The sequence below is a fragment of the Aquarana catesbeiana genome, linkage group LG03, assembly GCF_042186555.1.
Source record: "Aquarana catesbeiana isolate 2022-GZ linkage group LG03, ASM4218655v1, whole genome shotgun sequence".
NCBI lineage: Eukaryota > Metazoa > Chordata > Amphibia > Anura > Ranidae > Aquarana > Aquarana catesbeiana.
This window is the reverse complement of record NC_133326.1, coordinates 299,781,292-299,805,229: the sequence shown is the minus strand read 5'-3', so window position 1 is coordinate 299,805,229 and position 23,938 is coordinate 299,781,292. Positions and strand designations below refer to the sequence as shown.

Here is a 23,938-nt window from a genome sequence, read left to right as displayed (position 1 = left end):
AACAGACCGGCGGCGTCTGATGACGCCGGTTCCTCTCCACCCCTCCTGTGTACCGATCGGTACACTGTGGAGGAGAGGGAGATGGATGGATGGCTGCAGCGCTGTGGGCTGGTTGTGTAGTGCCCACAGCGCTGCACAGAGACATCCAACCATCCATCCATCCATGCTCAGCCATCCCCACTACTCTGCAATACTCTGCTATGCCCCACCTTACTCTGCAATACCCCAATATTACTCTGCAATACCCCCACATTACTCTGCAATACCCCCACATTGCTCTGCAATACCCCCACATTGCTCTGCAATACCCCCACATTACTCTGCAATACCCCACAATACTCTGCAATACCCCACAATACTCTGCAATACCCCGCAATACTCTGCAATACTCTGCAATACCCCGCAATACTCTGCAATACCCCGCAGTACTCTGCAATACCCCGCAATACTCTGCAATACTCTGCAATACCCTGCAATACTCTGCAATACCCCGCAGTACTCTGCAATACCCTGCAGTACTCTGCAATACCCCGCAATACTCTGCAATACCCCGCAGTACTCTGCAATACCCCGCAGTACTCTGCAATACCCTGCAGTACACTGCAATACCCCGCAATACTCTGCAATACCCCGCAGTACACTGCAATACCCCGCAATACTCCGCAATACCCCGCAATACTCTGCAATACCCCGCAATACTCTGCAATACCCCGCAATACTCCGCAATACCCCGCAATACTCTGCAATACCCCGTCGTACTCTGCAATACCCCCCATACTCTGCAATACCCCGCCATACTCTGCAATACCCCGCCATACTCTGCAATACCCCGCCATACCCAGCCATACCCTGCCATGCTGAGCCACGCTCGGCTGTACTCGGCCTCTGTATGTGGCCAGGCTGTGGAAGTCTCACACATGTGGTATCGCCGTACTCAGGAGGAGCAGGAGAATCTATTTTGGGGTGTCATTTTTGGTATGTACATGCTATGTGTTAGAAATATTGTATAAATGGACAACTTTGTGTTAAAAAAAAAAAATACGTTTTAACCACTTCCCGCCCGCCGACTGTCATACAACGTCCTTGACTTTGTGCGGGGATATCTGAATAAAGCCTGCAGCTACAGGCATCATTCAGATATCAGCTTTTTCAGCCGGCGATTCCCTACACCATAAGAACAATCATAGCGGCTGTTCCACTGCTTGATCGTTCTTACGGGAGGCGAGAGGGGATGTCCCCCCTCCCGCCGCACTCCGCTGCTTCTACCGACTCACCGCTACGATCGAAGCCAGGATCGTTTTTTTTTTTTTTTTTTTATTTCAGGCTTCCCAGCCTAGAGGTGAGATGTGGGGTCTTATTGACCCCATATCTTATTGTAAAGAGGACCTGTCATGCCATATTCCAATTACAAGGGATGTTTACATTCCTTGTAATAGGAATAAAAGTGGTCAAATTTTTTTTTTTGTAAAAAAGCATCAAACAAAAATAAATAAAGTAAAATGAACAATAAAAAAAAAAAAAAAAAAAATTTAAAGCACCCCTGTCCCTGTGTGCTTGCATGCAGAAGCGAACGCATATGTAAGTCCCGCCCACATATGAAAACAGTGTTCAAACCACACATGTGAGGTATCACTGCGATCGGTAGAGCGAGCGCAAAAATTTTGGCCCTAGACCTCCTCTGTAACTCAAAACATGTAACCAGTAAAAAATTTTAAAGCGTCGCCTATGGGGATTTTTGAGTAGCAAAGTTTGGCGCCATTCCACAAGCGCGTGCAATTTTGAAAGGTGACATGTTGGGTATCTATTTACTCGGCGTAACTTCATCTTTCACATTATGCAAAAACATTGGGCTAAATTTACTGTTTTGGTTTTTGTAAAGCACAAAACAGTTTTTTTTTCCAAAAAAAAGCGTTAAAAAAATTGCTGCGCAAATACCGTGTGAGATAAAAAGTTGCAACGACCGCCATTGTATTCTCTAGGGTCTTTGCTAAAAAAAACATATATAATGTTTTGGGGTTCTATGTAATTTTCTAGCTAATAAATGATGATTTTTACATGTAGGAGAGAAATGTCAGAATTGGCCTGGGCACTCCAGAATGCCTGAAGGTGCTCCCCTGCATGTTGGGCCTCTGTATGTGGCCACGCTGTGTAAAAGTCTCACACATGTGGTATCGTCGTACTCGGGAGTAATAGCAGAATGTGTTTTGGGGTGTAATTTGTGGTATGCATATGTGGAGTGTAAGAAATAACCTGCTAATATGACAATTTTGTGAAAAAAAAAAAGTAAAAAAAAAAAAACTTGATTTGCAAAGAATTGTGGGAAAAAATGACAACTTCAAAAAACTCACCATGCATCTTTCTAAATACCTTGGAATGTCTTCTTTCCAAAAAGGGGTCATTTGGGGGGTATTTGTACTTTTCTGGCATGTTAGGGTCTCAAGAAATTAGATAGGCCGTCAGTACTTCAGGTGTGATCAATTTTCAGATATTCGCACCATAGCTTGTGGACGCTATAACTTTCACAAAGACCAAATAATATCCACCGATTTGGGTTATTTTTACCAAAGATATGTAGCGGTATAAATTTTGGCCAAAATATATGAAGAAAAATTACTAATTTGCAAAATTTTATAACAGAAATGAAGAAAAATTTATTTTTTTACAGAATTTTCGGTCTTTTTTCTTTTATAGCGCAAAAAATAAAGAACCCAGTGGTGATTAAATACCACCAAAATAAAGCTCTATTTGTGTGAAAAAAAGGACAAAAATTTCATATGGGTACAGTGTTGCATGACTGAGTAATTGTCATTCAAAATGTGAGAGCACCAAAAGCTGAAAATTGGTCTGGTTAGGAAGGGGGTTTAAGTGCCCAGTGGTCAAGTGGTTAAAGTGGACCTGAACATTTAATAAAGTTAGCTGTGCATAAGCAGTATCATGAAACAGGCACCTGAAAAAAGCAGTGCATTCCCTAGCACGTGTGGATGTCTGCGCACTTCTGTTATACTTGTATTTCTGAAGTGTGAGACTTAAGGCCCTGATGCCTCTAACTGCTAGTCTCTGGAGCTCTGGAGCGAAAATTGGTGGTGTGACTATTTTCCTGCTCATTGTTCTCCTTACTGGATGCTTTGACATGAGGAAGCAAAGCCCTGCCTCTACCAAGATGGCCACAAAGGAAAACAATGCAAAAGAAGACATAGTAAGGGCTAGTTTACACTTGTGGCTGGAGGGAGGGGGTGGTAAAAACTGGTGTTTTTACTGCCCTCCAACCACTCCCTTAACCAAACACAGCAGTCAGAGGGGAATGTACACATGCCGATGTCGTGATGCTTTGCCGTGCCACAGTGGCAAGAATTATGCACCCAGCATGAATGGGGCCATGCCGCCTCCACTCTGCAACCTTGCAGCACAGTAGTGCAGGATTTACAGGGTTAAAACAGGCAGACAGGAAATTACATATCACCTCCCAGCCACCTGTCAAACATCACTGCAGATCACACTTGAGAGGACAATGCAAATATAAACAAGCCATAAAAGATCAGTTGCAGGGAAACTACTTTGACTTTTGACTTTGACATTTTTACTTGCAACTGAGCTCTCTTTGAGAGAAGAGAAAGACGGCTCTGAAATAGTAAAAAGCATTCTACTATCAATTGTATAATTTCTTTTTCAGCTTTTGAGTTTATATTCTTAGTGTTATTTTGATTCTGACAGTGCATTCGGAACTGCTAGTGTTATAGACTCCCTGCCTCCGGTGCTTTGGCAAATATGTTTTCATATTGAACACAGTAGGAATAAGAATGGACCGGAATGCAGTAAAAGGTTTGGAAGCTTTACTTACCTTGGTGCGATTTTTCCAGTTTAACACTTAAGCTACACAGGTCTAGCACACTTGAAAAAATGTATGACAAACCTACATTTCTGCTACTTTGACAGACGAGTATGGAATGGCAAAACACTTCTTCATAATAGATACATTCTATTTATCATTACCTATGATGTCTTCACACAAGATTCAAATAACTGTCACCCAAGATTCACACACTTTACAAGATTCAAGTTGAAAATTGTGTGAATCCTGGGTGAAAGTTGTATGACTCTTGCGTGAAAAAAAATGTAATTAATGCCTTAAAGAATATCTAAAGACATTTTACTCTTTGGATAGTTTAGGAAAGAGTTAAAACCCCTATCAGATTTTTTTTTTTTTTTTTTTTTTTTACTATAATGATGCACATCAAGGGGTGGCTGCAAAAAACATGAATAGATAGTCAGCCCCCTGAAAACATGGCATGGCACATGCACTGTAGAGTACTGCATGGCCTCCAGTGACCTGTGATATGGGCAGTCTAGCAGACTGAGGGCACTATACATGCCACTGTGGCCTAGGCCAGAAAAAATGAAGTGTGGGGAGAAACAACTTTGCCACAACAAATGTAGTTCCATGCCACCATCTTCTTTTAATGTCACCAGGGGGCCACTTCGCTACAACACACGTAGTTCCATGCCACCATCTTCTTTTACCGTCACCAGGGGATGTCGGCTGTTCCTTTTGAGTTGTGCAGCAGCCAGGCAATGATTCGCATGTGCCTGTAGGCACTGTACACATAATTTTGGCCCAGGCCAGAAATAAAGAAGTGCGAAAGGAGGTTTCCCAAAAATGTATTTCTCATCTTCATTTTTTTAAACACCCAATTCTGTTAGAGGAGGAGGCAGGATGAGATTGATATAAAGGTGGTGGGGAGGGTAATGTTATACTTTAATAAATATAATACAATATCTAAGTTGGCACTTTGGATGCAAATACTTATAATTGCATTGACAAGACAGACACTAGCAGAACCTGGAGCATATTGGTTTTTCAAAAACAAGTGCAACACCAGTGGAATATACTGTGCCTTGTAAAGACAAAAGTGATGTGCGTATTTCTACATACCTGACAGATGCCACTGTGGCAGCCAAAAATTTCTTTAGGGGTTCTTAGCTGCCATCACATAGAACTCCATTGCATACTACTTCCATTGCATTACCTTGTCATCTTTATTCTAAACCCATTTCTAGTTATTTCTTCCATGTCCTGTCCCTTAATTCTGCCTTCCGTAATGTAATCCTATAGTTCTGTTCTTCTACCTCATGTCAACACACTTTTATTCCAGTTCCTTTACATGTCCCAATGATGTATCATTTCATGCCACCCTACTTTTGTTCAGAATTCTATTAGGTTACCCTTTATCCATACCCATATATCCTGTCTTTTCTGTATCACCCTTTCATTCCACTTATTTTCATGTGACTCCACGTCAGTTCAAGCTGGCTAAGTTACTTCTGAAAGCAATGTCAGACATTAATAAGAAGACCTTCAAGATCAAACAGAGGCTGCCTGGCAAGCTGTATGTGCAGTGGTACTTGGAAACAATCCTACAACTTCACTCAGGAGAGAATGGAGTTTGCAGTCCTCAATGCAACCTAGATGGAGATGGATATAGATAGTCCATGACTTTGAGTATGTGATTTTCAAAAATATGGCCTTGCCAATAGTCTCTGAAACCAGTGGGCAGTGTTATACACCAAATTACTGTTGTCTGCTGATCATTGTGGGCACTATGCTATTGAAGGGTGTGGCTATAAATTAGGTGGGCATCTGATCCAAAGGAATAGGGTAGGCCTGTTGGTCAGATTAGTCAGTGATGGATGTTGATGAGCATGGGGGGAATGCTTTATGGCTTATATACAAAAAGTGAACATGACATGGTCACAGAGTTTACAACATATATTCCATGTTTGTCTTTTTTCCAAAGGCATAACAATAGTGTGTATTATTCACTATACTATTCTAGTTGGCTTCCTGTTGTAGACCTACAACATATATTTTTGAGCTGCATGGAGTTTCCAGGGACCTTCAGATATGCCATCACATTGATGCATATCAGCTTTTACTTTGTTTTTACAACTTATACCTATATTTTGAAGAGACACAGTGGGGGAGATTTACTAGAACTGGAGAGTACAAAATCTGGTGCAGCTCTGCATAGAAACCAATCAGCTTCCAGGTTTTATTGTCAAAGCTTATTTGAACAAGCTGAAGTTAGAAGCTGACTGGCTATCATGTAGAGCTGCACCAGATTTTGCATAATCCAGTTTTTAAATCTCCCCCAAAGTTTGCAGTGAAGGCCTATGTGTTCTTCATTTGTTTGCAATTACGTTTGATGTAGTTTATAACCACAGGAACACTACCAAACAAATCAATGCATGAAATACTAACATGCAAACTAACCCAAACATTAACCTTTCTCATCCTTTTGACTTCAGATTTACTATAGGAGAATAAACTTTGTTATCACAAGCAAAGACTATTTACAGTAAACATATACTTCAATGGGGGAGGTTTGATTCAACACATCCTAACCACACAGCTCATTTGGCTGCAAACCTAAAGCTGCAGTGAACCTGTAACCAGGGCCGGTACAAGGCAGGGGCAGAAGGGACGGATGCCCTGGGCGGTACAAATTGCATTTTTTTGTGAATATTTGGGCACTACCTTATGCAAAAAAAAATACAAAACTGAAAACTTTAGTATGTTCCCACGGGCCCTGACAGAAAAAAAACGGTTAACAGGCCTTTCTACAAGCACATTTGCTGCATTATTATTTCAAAGCACTTTAAGTGCCTCTAATAAAAATACATATAATTAAAATGTGTGTATTGTTCTAAGTATTTTCTTGTTTTGAAATGGCACTGACACTTTCTTTACACCCCTGGGGTTTGCCATCTTTGCCCTGGGGACCATATGACCTTGTCCTGGCACTGCCTGTAACTACAGACAAAGCTTTTTTCTTTTTATTTTGAGTGAACTTTTGTTAATGCTATCTGGGTCCCTGTTACAGTGATGTCTCCTTAAGTGCTCTCAATTTCTGCTGGTGACTGCTGTCACTTGGAGAAAAAGCAGAGGTAATCTCTCCAATGGGGACATCCGCAAAAGCAAAAATCTAGCAGAAGTTGTAACCCTTTCCCACTCAATATTTTTTTTGCCTAGTTCTCAACCCTCACTTTCTATTTCGTTGACCCTTCATTTCTGGGAAATGCCACAAGGGCATAAAGGGCATAAAGACACCAATATAAATCCGAAATGTGTTCTAACCCCTCAGCACTTTTATATCCATTATATACATAATTGTAAATGTTTAAAGAGTAGTTTGAAGAATACGAAATATTAAGCATACCCATCAGTCTTCATCATACAGGCAGTCCCCGGGTTACAAACAAGATAGGTTCTGTAGGTTTGTCCTTAAGTTGAATTTGAATGTAAGTTGGAACAGGTACATTTTTTAAATGTAACTCCAGCCAAAAAAATGATTTCTAAATTTTTTGGATAGCATAGGGTGGGTTAACACCCCTGTAATGTTTATTTTGCTGCCTGTGCCCCTGTTCAGAAGCTTACACCTCACTTTTAGTCCCTGTGACAATTGGATTTTGAAAATTTGGGGTTATCATTGAAACAAGGATTGGTGATAAAGCTTCAGTGGAGACCTTTTTTCCCATGATGACTCTTACAGGAGTGAATGTCCCTTCCTAGGGGTAGATTTCCTCTCACTTCCTGTTGTCTCCTTCCATTTGTAAGTATGAGTCTTATGCAAGTCATATTTATATAACTCGGGGACTACCTGTATATTGAATTCACAGCTATAAACTAACCCCCTTAACAGCACTACACAACAGTTCCTTTCCATACTGTACCATCTCTCTGCCCACTAAGCTCTACGGGTGAGCTGGTGATATTCACTCTCATCATTTCTCTGGGCCAGCCAAACTCTTCTTAACCACTTCCGGACTGACCGCTGTCATTATACAGCGGTACTTTGAAGAAGAATATCGTTGTTATGGCAGCAGCTAGCTGCCATAACCCCAGTATCCTCTTCTTCAGCGGGCGGTCCACTTTCAGATAAAAGTGGTCTCTGTGGTGGATTCGCCTCAAGATCACTTTTATCGCTGGCGGGAGAGGGCCCCCCCCTCCCGACGTGCTCCCCTGCCCTCTGCCAATTACCGGAGCCGCTGGCAGCGGCAGAGGCGATCGGGTCCTCTTCTGTGTTAGGTATGGAGCTGAGTGAGGGGAAGATGGCCCTCACCCGGCTCCATACTATTGCAGGGCGAAGCAACGTCAAAACGTCACTTCCGCCCATAGCTCTTAAAGCAACATTTTATTTTTTTTTTTCAAATTACATTTTTTTTTATTGCATTTTAGAGTAAATATGAGATCTGAGGTCTGTTTGACCCCAGATCTCATATTTAAGAGGTCCTGCCATGCTTTTTTTCTATCCAAAGAAGCAACTAAGAGAATAAGAAATATTTAAAAAAAACATTTTTAAGTATGCTGTGTGAATGGGAACACATAACAAAAATATAATGAGATGTTCTCAAAATTTACTGCAAATATGGAAATGTGCTTTAAGACATAGTATAAAGTAATCCCAAGAAACTTTTCAGCAGCTCCTTTTACAATCTGTAGTGAATAGAAGAGAAATACATTTCCTCTGAGTTACTCAAGTCATGAACCACCTGGAATATGTTGCAAGTGGCTTCAAATATATAGTATATCAGGTGGGTTACTACAGCAGGCAATTTATCTTATCCACTATTCCCAGTCATTATATACATTTATACAGCATTTCTCAGATAAGAAGTGAAAGCAATGAAAACTCTCACCTACGACATATGATTTTGCTGTGTCTGTTGTTGCTGCTGTTGTTGCTGCTGTTGAATTAATAACTGTTGTTGCTGCCTGCGCCTAGCAGTCCTCAGCTTCTCAAAACGAGCTTCCATCTCATCCAACACCTTAGGTGTGTATCGAACTACCAGCTTAACACTGTCTTTTGCAGCCTTCAGCAACTCCACTGCCTTCTCGTGATGTTCTCCTTCCACACTCTGCATACATGAGAAGAAAACACCTCACATTACTTAGTTCAATTAACACATTTTCTAGGTAGTCAGAAAAGGAATGTTTCAGTAAAGTATAAATTCCTCTGTAATAAATGTTTTACCAAAATCAGCCTTAGTATATGGTATCATTATCTGTAAAGCTGGCAACACACTAATCAAATGTATCAGAACGAGCCGAAATGTGCTTCTTGGGTGGCCATGTCTGACAGAAAAATAGAAAGAGCTCTGTAGAAAATTTTCAGCCAAACAATGCCTGTGTCCAATCAGATGCAGCTACGTTTGGGCACTGAGACATCCACCAGAAGATATAGTTATTCATTCAGCTCTCCTTTACCATTAAAACAAACCTAGCAACGTTTTTTCTTTCTGTTAGGTATGTGCATGTAATGTGTAAGTTGACCACTTACAGGTCATTATTACTTCTCACAGAAATCACACTTACTCCCTTGACAATGCCTTCATCCCTTTTTTCTCCAGAAAGATGGAACCGTCTTTGTTCAGGAACTATCCAAGGTCACCATCTATTTTGTGGACTTGCTGGCTCAGAGATGACACAATTATGTAAATGCTGGGGGCCTATACAGTTTTGGGTTGTGATCATTTATTGTTGTTTTAGAAGGATTATTCCCCTGCAGCAGGCATTTACATAGTGACCTGCTTTCAAGTTACAATGTTGCATTCTGATCACTGCTAAAGGGTTGACTGGAAAAAAGCTTCCTTCTGCCTACAACAGACTGATGGGATCGTCTCAGCCTATCAAAGTAACTTGACTAGAGCCCAAGGACTGTTTTTCAGTGTTGAAAGGTTCAGCTTTTTAAAGAGCTGTTTTGCTTTATGTTTTGACATGTCAGGAATTCATAGTGATTTATTTGATGTAAATGTTTTTAATTTAGAGATTTATGAGTTATTTTTTGGTGCATATATATGCACATTTTAATTTCATCACTATAAGAAGTTGAGTGCTCCACTCAATCAGTTATTTGTGATGTGCTTTTTTGGTGGTAGCTAAGTCTACAAACAAGTAATTTGTGGTGTTGGGTAGCTGCACAGGAAAATATTTTATATAATATCTTAGACCTTTGAAGTTACTGAGAGGTCTACTTTAAGCCACACGAGGGACAAAATATAAGCACAGAGTCCTAATGGATTGTATGAATGCTTGCATGTACTTGTATCTGAAAAGTATACTAAATGGTATCCAGTAAAGTGTTCATTACATCATTACTGAACATTTTTAAACAGCCCTTGTTCTCCTGAATGGCTGATTTGAGTGGGCCCTCATTTGAGTGCTGATACCAGGAACAATGTGGACTTATCAGAAATGAGCTGCATTACTTGGCAATTGTATAGTAATATCATTAGCTTAAAGCTATTCATAACTCACTATAAAATGTGTAAGTTTTTTGCTTCAAAACCCCTAGGGACATTCAAAGATGAAAGACTGAATACTTGTATAGGAATAGCACTAATGTCTGGTGTATGCTCTCCACTGCTAATGGCTACAAGAAATATATAAAAAATATCATTAAAATAAAAAACAAAGTAAGTTAGCCATACCACTCCATTCACAGAAAGCAACTGATCTCCCCTCTTGAGTCCTCCATGACGCTCTGCTACTCCTCCTGGAATGATGCGAGAGATGTAAATTGGGGAATTCTGCTCCTTTCCTCCCATGACATTAAAACCAAGTCCTTCATCAGTTTTTGGCAGCTCCACAACACGAGGGTGAGAATGGCCTTCACTAGCAGCAAATGCAGCAACTGTAGCCTGAAATAAAATCATTTGAATACAAATGACTCAGGGCTGGGTTTTTATCTAAAGCATCTTATGAAAGGCTTTGACTCCAAATTTAGGATTATCAAAAGATACAAAAGTAATGGTATTAGGGTGTTGATGGAGAGGCTAAAGGGTCAATCCACCTAAACAAAATATTTCAATGTTTGGTGGAGTTAAACCCCCCAACATTGTATCATGCATCCTAAGAACTCCAGTGCTGAGGTCTCTATGCTTAAAGTTGTTAAACCGGCTGAAATGTTTTACCTTCATGCATTCTATGCATGAAGATAAAAAACTTCTGTATCCAGCTCCCTCCCAAAGCCCCCCTTATACTTACCTAAGCCCCATCGTGATCCAGTCGCTGTGAATGAGAGCAGCAGCTCTCTTAGCTCTGTCCCTCCTCACATGGCAGACCTATAGCATATAAGAGCCATTGCCTCCCACTGCTGTCAATCAAAGTTTGTGACAAGGGAGTGGGGGGTGGGGCTATTCCCTGCTGTCTGTGTCTATGGACGCTGGCAGCGGAGCTCGGGAGCAAGCACACACAAGTACCTCCATAGGAAGCAGCTTCCTATGAGGGCACTAGAAGAAGAGGAGGAGCCAGAAGTGCTGACAAGGGACCCGAGAAGAGGAGGATCGGGGCTGCTCTGTGCAATACCATTGTACAGAGCAGGTACGTATAACACGTTTGTTATTTTTGCAAGAAAATATTTTTTACCTTTAGAAACACTGTAAGTTCTTTAGGTGTACACATATAATGCAGTCCCCACTGTCCTGTTGAATTTTTTTTAATTTTGTTTCAAAAATGTGCAACAGGGGGATATGATCAGAGAAAGCATGAAACTGTGGCAGGGAGAGATCTTGCCACTTGAGTCATTAAAGTACAACTAAAGGCACAACTCTTTTTTTAGTTTTGGACAAAATGGAGATGGATTAGAACACTTGTCACTTTCTATTGCTGTCTGTGTCCTCGTTAGGGAGATTCACTCTCTATATTTGTCCTGTTTACCATTATAATTGAAAGGGATAGTACGTAAAAGGAAATTCCAAATTTTGGGTTGTCCCCAGAAAAGTAATAGAGGGGAAATCTTCCAATGGGGACACTAGTTCTGGTGACCTGGGGGTCCCCAAGGGAATCCCTTAATTTGCAGGGATTTCCTCTCATTTTCTTTTTTGGCTGTGGGACAGAAAGTGAAGAGAATTCTCCACAATGAGACATAGAAGGCAAAAAATAAACTGACTGGGGTTATGTTCTTCCCTTACTCTATTTAAAATAAAAATAAAATAAAAAAGTTTTGCCAATAGTTCTACTTTAAGTTACAAAAGAAGCAGGTGACCACCCTATTCCATTCATAAGCAAGACATCATTTTCAGATGGACAAAGCCTTTAAAGACCCTAAAGAGTAATTAGTGGCTTTTCACGTTATATTTCCAACAAAGCTTTGAAACAACTTTTATTCAGTCATTGCCTAAAGATTATTCAATCACAAACTGTAATACATTTACTTGCTAAAACACTGTACCAAAAACAATTTTGATATTTTTCATAAAATACTGTTTTTGTTTTTTTCACCTCAGTGCAGACCATTCCTGTGTTCATGCAAAGGTAGATCTTTATCTGCATATTATAGATCTGGCCCTGTTTACTAAAAGTGACAATAATGCCGCGTACACACGAGCGGACTTTTCGACCGGACTCGTATGACGGACCGAGTCCAGCGGACAATTCGACCACGTGTGGGCTTCATCGGACCTGCAGCGGATTTTTTCGGTCGAAAATCTGACGGACTTTAGATTTGGAACATGTTTCAAATCTTTACATTGGAACTCCGCCGGACCCAGTTCCTATCGAAAAGTCCGCTCGTCTGTATGCTAGTCCAACGGACGAAAACCAACGCTAGGGCAGCTATTGGCTACTGGATATCAACTTCCTTATTTTAGTCCGGTCGTACGTCATCACATACGAATCCGCCAGACTTTGGTGTGATCATGTGTAGGCAAGTCCGTTCATTGAGAAAGTCCGTCGGAAGTCCGCCGAAAGTCCATCGGATAGACCGTCAGACCAGTCCGGTCGAAAAGTCCGCTCGTCTGTACGCGGCATAAAAGTTGACTGTGCCTGCGTAGTATGTAATGGATGGTCTTTTGTAGTCTAAATCAGAGTGACAATTGGAAGACAGTTGTCACCATATAACAGATAGTACCAGAAAAAGACCCTTCTAGCTGGATCACTTGGTATTATTTTAATGAAAGCTGCTTATGTAAAATGAATGAAAGCACCTTCTGAATTTACAATTGACAAGTTTAAGATTACATGAGATTTTAGTAAATGAGTTTAGATCTACTTTAATGAGCGACACCAGTCAAACAATTGGCAAGCCAGCAAGTCATGCATCCAAATTTACACATCGATCTGTAATCAACAAAGCCCTATGATGTAGCTTTCATTAATCTCAACATGAAATTAAAATGTTGTTTAGCACAAAAACATCTGTCATCAAAACTTAGACACCTTAAACACTACAAAGCCTAGCACTGTACATACTAATGATAGGATTTCTAAAAATAGTACTGATGTTTTCTGTAGGGGGAGTTGGGGTTATTTCTGAGAATGCAATGGTAATGACATTTTATTTTCAGTTAGGAAATGTGGTGAAGATTTGCATGGCAGGTGATGTTCTTTCAACAATGTGGTAAATTAAGTTTCTAAGAATCAGAGAATATCCATAAAAAAGGCAACCAGCATGCAAAATGCTTAGTATTAATAACTCCTTTAGATAAGAAGTCAGAATTCCAGAAAGATAACAAAAATCACAGATAACACTTTTAAAATAAAATAAATCCAGCACTGGCAAAAACTCATATAGGATTGATGTGTTGCATAACAGTTGCAATAATAATACAAAATGGGCTATATTAAGAGCTAGTTTAGAGGGTAACAGGAACCTGTTCTTGCACCTTTGATTTTAAAGGTTACATCATGTGTCCCTTGCTGTGTTCCTCTTCCAGGAGTAGAATTCCTGAACTGACCAGTTACCTTGTTGTGAGGTCCTATTAAGTACTTACCAAACAAACCTCAGGGCAAACAGGAAATCACACTTCAGTGGAGGCACCACATATACAATTATAAATGAAGGTGAAGCCAGCACACCAACAGTATTAAGAAAGCAACCTTCATTTACTTAAAAGGCTTTCTACCAGCAATGGTTCCAGGGATGCGTGGACCCTATTACCAGTAAATCACTTTACCTTTCTGTTATGGGACAGGGCAGGCCTTAGAGTATGGCATGAGTATACAAAATATGAAATAGAGTATGAAATGTCTCTGAACAACTACAAAGGAGCGTCTTTCTACTAGCTGAATTACATTTTAGGACCACACTGCTTCTTTTATTAAAGTTGACCTTCCATTCATATTTATTAAAAGAATAAACTACCAAACAACTAGTTGATGAATTTGCTAGGCTTAAACAACTTATTACCTTGTCTTACATGTCACTACGTTTTAATCATTGTACACTTCTTCTTTCAAGGACATGCTAATTGCTAAGAATAGGAAGAAACCTAGATCTGACCACCAATGGTCTTGTCCAGGGGTCTTCAAACTACGGCCCTCCAGTTGTTCAGGAACTACAATTCCCATCATGCCTTGTCATGTCTGTGAATGTCAGAGTTTTACAATGCCTCATGGGATGTGTAGTTCCACAACAGCTGGAGGGCCGTAGTTTGAAGATCCCTGGTCTTGTCAGTAAGTTATAATTGCAGAAACATGCTCACAAAGAAGCAAGAAGCAAGCTCACAATTTGAACCGGTCCAACTCACTAAGAGCAGCAGAAGAAAGGGAAATGTTACATTTTCAAATTTGGTTGATTTGCTTGGCTATTAAAAAAACTAAGATGTTTTAAAAGTACATTTATCCTTTAAAGCAGATCAATTGCTCATTTCTATTCAAACATTTTTTTAAACCACAGAACAAAACTAGACTACTTTGAATGAGCTCCTGTGCTGCTACTGTACTTGATTAACAAAGAAATGAGAAGATGTATGCAAAATGTAAGATAATAGAGTCTTTTCCAACAAAGACAGTACCGCACCTGTTCCCTAGTAATTGAGTGAAATTTTCTGTGAAAAGAAATTCTAGACTTTTATTAAAATGCTTTTGAAAAATATAGAAAAAGAAAGTATGCCAGTGGGACTCTGGAAACTTACATTCAATGACATTAAGATATACTTTATTAACAAGCAATGAATGTTTGTCCTGCCTTCAAGTTATTTAAGATAATTGCAAATGTATCACTTTATAAATGGCCAATTATAGCTTTGAGTGTGGGATTTATTGTCAAACTCTGTCATACACTATATTTCTCCACAGTCTTCTGATGCAAAAATCTTCTCAACATTAATTTTTTATGATTCTTATGAATTCTCTTGAAAAGGCAGAACTACTGTACTGGAATGTGCAGCCTGTTATTAAAATCTTTTATAATTGTGTTTTTACTATTAAAACCGTTGCCATATATTCAAAATGTCTCTATACAGATGTTTCTTTGTGAACCAGAAACATATATTCATTTGAATAGTTCCAAGGTCCCATTAGGTCGATACCATTGTGTCAATCATGCTTAATCATAGCAACCTCTACAACTGAAACTTAATTATACTTTACAGTGACTTCTACAGTTAGTACTCTTTTCTAAAAACCTAATTGTAGAAGAATATAGTATTAAAATCTTCATGGTGTCCCAATGTACACCTCAGACCACCTTATTATTTCAAGGCTTACTACATCTCACTAAAACATATCATCCTGTCTCTTTGTACACTAACCTATTTTTTTTAAGGATCCTGTATAACAGTAATATATGAACTTGTGGTCTGTCTGCTTCCCCGGGAAAATTATCCTAGTCAGTTCTAGTTAAGCGAGAATCTGCCCAGTTCGATTTACCAAAGCTTCTATCCTGTTTGGAATTCTGTGAGCCCAAATTTAGAGGTAAATGCTACAAAAGCCTATAGGTGTGTGTGTGTGTGTGTGGGGGGGGGGGGGGGTTGTTAAATTCTAACTTTTTCCATGTTTAGGGTGAATAAACAAACAAGAAAAATATAAAGAGAGGCTGGACTCTGCTGGACCACCAGGACATGTACCGGTGCGAGAAAAAAATCTTAAAAATACAGTACAGAGGGGAGAAGGTTTTTTGTATTGCTTCCAGGGCAACATGAAAAACCCAACATTACTTATTCCTGATATGTACTAGTTGTACCATGTACTTGTATGAAAAAGTATCCTGGTCTCTTTGTATTGCTTCCTTTGTGTAAAATCACTGGTGTTCCTGCCAGTCCACTGCTTTCCTATTACAAAACTGATCACAGCAGCCAGGCGAGATCAGCACAGTCAGTTCTCTAGCTGCGAAAAAAACAGCCGATCCCAATAACGACAGGTCGAAGGTCGAAGCGCATAGGGCAGTGATTGATGTCATCCTGCACTAGCATGCCCCACTCGTAGCCTGAACTCACAGCTGGAGCCTGGGTGTTACACAATTACTTTAGCGTTTGATCCTAGTGCCAGGAATAGGGATAAGCTTTGCATTCGAGTCGAACCCATGTTCGACTCGAACATCGTCTGTTCGATCGTTCGCCAAATTGCGAACGATATGGGCTGTTCACGCCAAATTAGTGTGGCGCGTCACGGCCCATAATTCACTGCGGCATCACAGTGCATTGCTGGCTGATGATTGGCCAAGCATGCACTATGACCCGCATGCTTGGCCAATCACAGCGCCGTCAGTAGAGAGAGTTGTAATTGGCCAAAGGCAGGGTGCCTTTGGCCAATTATGGCTCAGGGGGTTTAGAACACGCCCCACACTATATAAGGCCGCCTGCACGGCGGCCCTGTGTAGTGTGTTCCGGCGTGCTTAGAGAGAGAGAGACAGTGTCATTTCATTTGAGTTAGATAGATTAGGCAGGACAGTCAGTGAGTGAGTTAGCTGCACTTACAGTGTATTGTGTATATATATGCATCCCAGTTGTTGTATATATATACACTGTATTCAGTTTAGCTAGATCCGTTCCTGTTATCTTCCTACTGACAGGCAGGCTTGTCTTGTTACAGCATTTACAGCTACCTGAAGAAAATTGCTGGTGTTCTTTTGATCCTATTAGTACCACAGTCAGGCAGCTAGACTATTTACAGTTAGTGTAGTGCATCCTCCTCACAGTGTTCAGTTAAAGCTACAAGTTAGTTTAGTGTGACCTCTGCACAGTGTTCAGCTAAAACTACAAGTTAGTGTAGTGCGTTCTCCTCACAGTGTTCAGCTAACGCTACAAGTTAGTTTAGTGTGACCTCTGCACAGTGTTCAGCTAAAGCTACAAGTTAGGGTAGTGCGTCCTCCTCATAGTGTTCAGCTAAAGCTACAAGTTAGTGTAGTGTGACCTCTGCACAGTGTTCAGCTAAAGCTACAAGTTAGGGTAGTGCGTCCCCCTCACAGTGTTCAGCTAAAGCTACATGTTAGTGTAGTGCGTCCTCCTCACAGTGTTCAGATAAAACTACAAGTTAGTGTAGTGCGACCTCTGCACAGTGTTCAGCTAAAGCTACAAGTTAGTGTAGTGCGTCCTCCTCACAGTGTTCAGCTAAAGCTACAAGTTAGTGTAGTGCGTCCTCCTCACAGTGTTCAGCTAAAACTACAAGTTAGTGTAGTGCGTCCTCCTCACAGTGTTCAGCTAAAACTACAAGTTAGTGTAGTGCGTCCTCCTCACAGTGTTCAGCTAAAGCTACAAGTTAGTGTAGTGCGTCCTCCTCAGTGTTCAGCTCAAGCTACAAGTTAGTTTAGCGTGACCTCTGCACAGTGTTCAGCTAAAGCTACAAGTTAGTGTAGTGCGTCCTCCTCACAGTGTTCAGCTAAAGCTACTAGTGTAGTGCGTCCTCCTCACAGTGTTCAGCTAAAACTACAAGTTAGTGTAGTGCGTCCTCCTCACAGTGTTCAGCTAAAGCTACAAGTTAGTGTAGTGCATCCTCCTCAGTGTTCAGCTAAAGCTACAAGTTAGTTTAGCGTGACCTCTGCACAGTGTTCAGCTAAAGCTACAAGTTAGGGTAGTGCAACCTCTGCACAGTGTTCAGCTAAAGCTACAAGTTAGTGTAGTGTGTCCTCCTCACAGTGTTCAGCTAAAACTACAAGTTAGTGTAGTGCAACCTCTGCACAGTGTTCAGCTAAAGCTACAAGTTAGTGTAGTGTGTCCTCTGGACAGTGTTCAGCTAAAGCTACATGTTAGTGTAGTGCATCCTCCTCACAGTGTTCAGCTAAAACTACAAGTTAGTTTCTTGTGAGCTCTGCACAGTGTTCAGCTAAAGCTACCTGTAGAAGGTTGGTGGTGTTTTCCTGATCCTATCACTACCACAGGCAGCTAAATAAGCTACAAGTTAGTTTTTTGCGAGCTCTGCACAGTGTTCAGCTAAAACTACAAGTTAGTGTAGTGCGAGCTCTGCACAGTGTTCACCTAAAGCTACCTGTAGAAGGTTGGTGGTGTTTTCCTGATCCTATCACTACCGCAGGCAGCTAAATAAGCTACAAGTTAGTTTTTTGCGAGCTCTGCACAGTGTTCAGCTAAAGCTACAAGTTAGTGTAGTGCGTCCTCCTCACAGTGTTCAGCTAAAACTACAACTTAGTGTAGTGCGTCCTCCTCACAGTGTTCAGCTAAAGCTAAAAGTTAGTGTAGTGCGTCCTCCTCACAGTGTTCAGCTAAAACTACAAGTTAGTGTAGTGCGTCCTCCTCACAGTGTTCAGCTAAAGCTACAAGTTAGTGTAGTGCGTCCTCCTCAGTGTTCAGCTAATGCTACAAGTTAGTTTAGTGTGACCTCTGCACAGTGTTCAGCTAAAGCTACAAGTTAGGGTAGTGCGTCCTCCTCACAGTGTTCAGCTAAAGCTACAAGTTAGTGTAGTGCATCCTCCTCACAGTGTTCAGCTAAAACTACAAGTTAGTGTAGTGCGACCTCTGCACAGTGTTCAGCTAAAGCTACAAGTTAGTATAGTGCGTCCTCTGGACAGTGTTCAGCTAAAACTACAAGTTAGTGTAGTGCGACCTCTGCACAGTGTTCAGCTAAAGCTACAAGTTAGTGTAGTGCGTCCTCCTCACAGTGTTCAGCTAAAGCTACAAGTTAGTTTAGTGTGACCTCTGCACAGTGTTCAGCTAAAGCTACAAGTTAGGGTAGTGCGTCCTCCTCACAGTGTCCAGCTAAAGCTACAAGTTAGTGTAGTGCGCCCTCCTCACAGTGTTCAGCTAAAACTACAAGTTAGTGTAGTGCGACCTCTGCACAGTGTTCAGCTAAAGCTACAACTTAGTCTAGTGCGTCCTCTGAACAGTGTTCAGCTAAAGCTAAAAGTTAGTGTAGTGCGTCCTCCTCACAGTGTTCAGCTAAAACTACAAGTTAGTGTAGTGTGTCCTCCTCACAGTGTTCAGCTAAAGCTACAAGTTAGTGTAGTGCATCCTCCTCAGTGTTCAGCTAAAGCTACAAGTTAGTTTAGCGTGACCTCTGCACAGTGTTCAGCTAAAGCTACAAGTTAGGGTAGTGCAACCTCTGCACAGTGTTCAGCTAAAGCTACAAGTTAGTGTAGTGTGTCCTCCTCACAGTGTTCAGCTAAAACTACAAGTTAGTGTAGTGCAACCTCTGCACAGTGTTCAGCTAAAGCTACAAGTTAGTGTAGTGTGTCCTCTGGACAGTGTTCAGCTAAAGCTACATGTTAGTGTAGTGCATCCTCCTCACAGTGTTCAGCTAAAACTACAAGTTAGTTTCTTGTGAGCTCTGCACAGTGTTCAGCTAAAGCTACCTGTAGAAGGTTGGTGGTGTTTTCCTGATCCTATCACTACCGCAGGCAGCTAAATAAGCTACAAGTTAGTTTTTTGCGAGCTCTGCACAGTGTTCAGCTAAAACTACAAGTTAGTGTAGTGCGAGCTCTGCACAGTGTTCACCTAAAGCTACCTGTAGAAGGTTGGTGGTGTTTTCCTGATCCTATCACTACCGCAGGCAGCTAAATAAGCTACAAGTTAGTTTTTTGCGAGCTCTGCACAGTGTTCAGCTAAAGCTACAAGTTAGTGTAGTGCGTCCTCCTCACAGTGTTCAGCTAAAACTACAACTTAGTGTAGTGCGTCCTCCTCACAGTGTTCAGCTAAAGCTAAAAGTTAGTGTAGTGCGTCCTCCTCACAGTGTTCAGCTAAAACTACAAGTTAGTGTAGTGCGTCCTCCTCACAGTGTTCAGCTAAAGCTACAAGTTAGTGTAGTGCGTCCTCCTCAGTGTTCAGCTAATGCTACAAGTTAGTTTAGTGTGACCTCTGCACAGTGTTCAGCTAAAGCTACAAGTTAGGGTAGTGCGTCCTCCTCACAGTGTTCAGCTAAAGCTACAAGTTAGTGTAGTGCATCCTCCTCACAGTGTTCAGCTAAAACTACAAGTTAGTGTAGTGCGACCTCTGCACAGTGTTCAGCTAAAGCTACAAGTTAGTATAGTGCGTCCTCTGGACAGTGTTCAGCTAAAACTACAAGTTAGTGTAGTGCGACCTCTGCACAGTGTTCAGCTAAAGCTACAAGTTAGTGTAGTGCGTCCTCCTCACAGTGTTCAGCTAAAGCTACAAGTTAGTTTAGTGTGACCTCTGCACAGTGTTCAGCTAAAGCTACAAGTTAGGGTAGTGCGTCCTCCTCACAGTGTCCAGCTAAAGCTACAAGTTAGTGTAGTGCGTCCTCCTCACAGTGTTCAGCTAAAACTACAAGTTAGTGTAGTGCGACCTCTGCACAGTGTTCAGCTAAAGCTACAACTTAGTCTAGTGCGTCCTCTGAACAGTGTTCAGCTAAAGCTAAAAGTTAGTGTAGTGCGTCCTCCTCACAGTGTTCAGCTAAAACTACAAGTTAGTGTAGTGCGTCCTCCTCACAGTGTTCAGCTAAAGCTACAAGTTAGTGTAGTGCGTCCTCTTAAGTGTTCAGCTAATGCTACAAGTTAGTTTAGTGTGACCTCTGCACAGTGTTCAGCTAAAGCTACAAGTTAGGGTAGTGCGTCCTCCTCACAGTGTTCAGCTAAAGCTACAAGTTAGTGTAGTGCATCCTCCTCCCAGTGTTCAGCTAAAACTACAAGTTAGTGTAGTGCGACCTCTGCACAGTGTTCAGCTAAAGCTACAAGTTAGTGTAGTGCGTCCTCTTCAGTGTTCAGCTAATGCTACAAGTTAGTTTAGTGTGACCTCTGCACAGTGTTCAGCTAAAGCTACAAGTTAGGGTAGTGCGTCCTCCTCACAGTGTTCAGCTAAAGCTACAAGTTAGTGTAGTGCATCCTCCTCCAGTGTTCAGCTAAAACTACAAGTTAGTGTAGTGCGACCTCTGCACAGTGTTCAGCTAAAGCTACAAGTTAGTATAGTGCGTCCTCTGGACAGTGTTCAGCTAAAACTACAAGTTAGTGTAGTGATACCTCTGCACAGTGTTCAGCTAAAGCTACCTGTAGAAGGTTGGTGGTGTTTTCCTGATCCTATCACTACCGCAGGCAGCTAAATAAGCTACAAGTTAGTTTTTTGCGAGCTCTGCACAGTGTTCAGCTAAAACTACAAGTTAGTGTAGTGCGAGCTCTGCACAGTGTTCACCTAAAGCTACCTGTAGAAGGTTGGTGGTGTTTTCCTGATCCTATCACTACCGCAGGCAGCTAAATAAGCTACAAGTTAGTTTTTTGCGAGCTCTGCACAGTGTTCAGCTAAAGCTACAAGTTAGTGTAGTGCGTCCTCCTCACAGTGTTCAGCTAAAACTACAACTTAGTGTAGTGCGTCCTCCTCACAGTGTTCAGCTAAAGCTAAAAGTTAGTGTAGTGCGTCCTCCTCACAGTGTTCAGCTAAAACTACAAGTTAGTGTAGTGCGTCCTCCTCACAGTGTTCAGCTAAAGCTACAAGTTAGTGTAGTGCGTCCTCCTCAGTGTTCAGCTAATGCTACAAGTTAGTTTAGTGTGACCTCTGCACAGTGTTCAGCTAAAGCTACAAGTTAGGGTAGTGCGTCCTCCTCACAGTGTTCAGCTAAAGCTACAAGTTAGTGTAGTGCATCCTCCTCACAGTGTTCAGCTAAAACTACAAGTTAGTGTAGTGCGACCTCTGCACAGTGTTCAGCTAAAGCTACAAGTTAGTATAGTGCGTCCTCTGGACAGTGTTCAGCTAAAACTACAAGTTAGTGTAGTGCGACCTCTGCACAGTGTTCAGCTAAAGCTACAAGTTAGTGTAGTGCGTCCTCCTCACAGTGTTCAGCTAAAGCTACAAGTTAGTTTAGTGTGACCTCTGCACAGTGTTCAGCTAAAGCTACAAGTTAGGGTAGTGCGTCCTCCTCACAGTGTCCAGCTAAAGCTACAAGTTAGTGTAGTGCGTCCTCCTCACAGTGTTCAGCTAAAACTACAAGTTAGTGTAGTGCGACCTCTGCACAGTGTTCAGCTAAAGCTACAACTTAGTCTAGTGCGTCCTCTGAACAGTGTTCAGCTAAAGCTAAAAGTTAGTGTAGTGCGTCCTCCTCACAGTGTTCAGCTAAAACTACAAGTTAGTGTAGTGCGTCCTCCTCACAGTGTTCAGCTAAAGCTACAAGTTAGTGTAGTGCGTCCTCTTAAGTGTTCAGCTAATGCTACAAGTTAGTTTAGTGTGACCTCTGCACAGTGTTCAGCTAAAGCTACAAGTTAGGGTAGTGCGTCCTCCTCACAGTGTTCAGCTAAAGCTACAAGTTAGTGTAGTGCATCCTCCTCCCAGTGTTCAGCTAAAACTACAAGTTAGTGTAGTGCGACCTCTGCACAGTGTTCAGCTAAAGCTACAAGTTAGTGTAGTGCGTCCTCTTCAGTGTTCAGCTAATGCTACAAGTTAGTTTAGTGTGACCTCTGCACAGTGTTCAGCTAAAGCTACAAGTTAGGGTAGTGCGTCCTCCTCACAGTGTTCAGCTAAAGCTACAAGTTAGTGTAGTGCATCCTCCTCCAGTGTTCAGCTAAAACTACAAGTTAGTGTAGTGCGACCTCTGCACAGTGTTCAGCTAAAGCTACAAGTTAGTATAGTGCGTCCTCTGGACAGTGTTCAGCTAAAACTACAAGTTAGTGTAGTGATACCTCTGCACAGTGTTCAGCTAAAGCTACAAGTTAGTGTAGTGCGTCCTCCTCACAGTGTTCAGCTAAAGCTACAAGTTAGTTTAGTGTGACCTCTGCACAGTGTTCAGCTAAAGCTACAAGTTAGGGTAGTGCGTCCTCCTCACAGTGTCCAGCTAAAGCTACAAGTTAGTGTAGTGCGTCATCCTCACAGTGTTCAGCTAAAACTACAAGTTAGTGTAGTGCGACCTCTGCACAGTGTTCAGCTAAAGCTACAAGTTAGTGTAGTGCGTCCTCCTCACAGTGTTCAGCTAAAGCTACAAGTTAGTGTAGTGTGTCCTCCTCACAGTGTTCAGCTAAAGCTACAAGTTAGTGTAGTGTGTCCTCCTCACAGTGTTCAGCTAAAGCTACAAGTTAGGGTAGTGCGTCCTCCTCACAGTGTCCAGCTAAAGCTACAAGTTAGTGTAGTGCGTCCTCCTCACAGTGTTCAGCTAAAACTACAAGTTAGTGTAGTGCGACCTCTGCACAGTGTTCAGCTAAAGCTACAAGTTAGTGTAGTGCGTCCTCCTCACAGTGTTCAGCTAAAGCTACAAGTTAGTGTAGTGTGTCCTCCTCACAGTGTTCAGCTAAAGCTACAAGTTAGTGTAGTGCGTCCTCCTCAGTGTTCAGCTAAAGCTACAAGTTAGTTTAGTGTGACCTCTGCACAGTGTTCAGCTAAAGCTACAAGTTAGGGTAGTGCGTCCTCCTCACAGTGTTCAGCTAAAACTACAAGTTAGTGTAGTGCGTCCTCCTCACAGTGTTCAGCTAAAGCTACAAGTTAGTGTAGTGCTTCCTCCTCACAGTGTTTAGCTAAAACTACAAGTTAGTGTAGTGCATCCTCCTCACAGTGTTCAGCTAAAACTACAAGTTAGTTTTTTGTGAGCTCTGCACAGTGTTCAGCTAAAGCTACCTGTAGAAGGTTGGTGGTGTTTTCCTGATCCTATCACTACCACAGGCAGCTAAATAAGCTACAAGTTATTTTTTTGCGAGCTCTGCACAGTGTTCACCTAAAGCTTCCTGTAGAAGGTTGGTGGTGTTTTCCTGATCCTATCACTACCGCAGGCAGCTAAATAAGCTACAAGTTAGTTTTTTGCGAGCTCTGCACAGTGTTCAGCTAAAGCTACAAGTTAGTGTAGTGC

General features: G+C 41.6%; 1 protein-coding gene across 3 annotated transcripts in view; it reads right to left on the bottom strand.

The window, feature by feature from the left end:
* Positions 1–23,938, bottom strand: part of LIN7A (lin-7 homolog A, crumbs cell polarity complex component) — a 166,368-nt gene that overhangs the window by 5,793 nt on the left and 136,637 nt on the right. For 2 of the 3 annotated variants that reach the window (XM_073620246.1, XM_073620245.1), the window contains exons 4-5: positions 10,486–10,695; positions 8,695–8,913 (exon numbers count right to left, since the gene is read on the bottom strand). In XM_073620246.1, coding sequence (XP_073476347.1) covers positions 8,695–8,913; positions 10,486–10,695 — 429 coding nt within the window. The remainder of the gene's footprint in view (positions 1–8,694; positions 8,914–10,485; positions 10,696–23,938) is intronic. The other variant, XM_073620244.1, reaches the window with a different exon arrangement.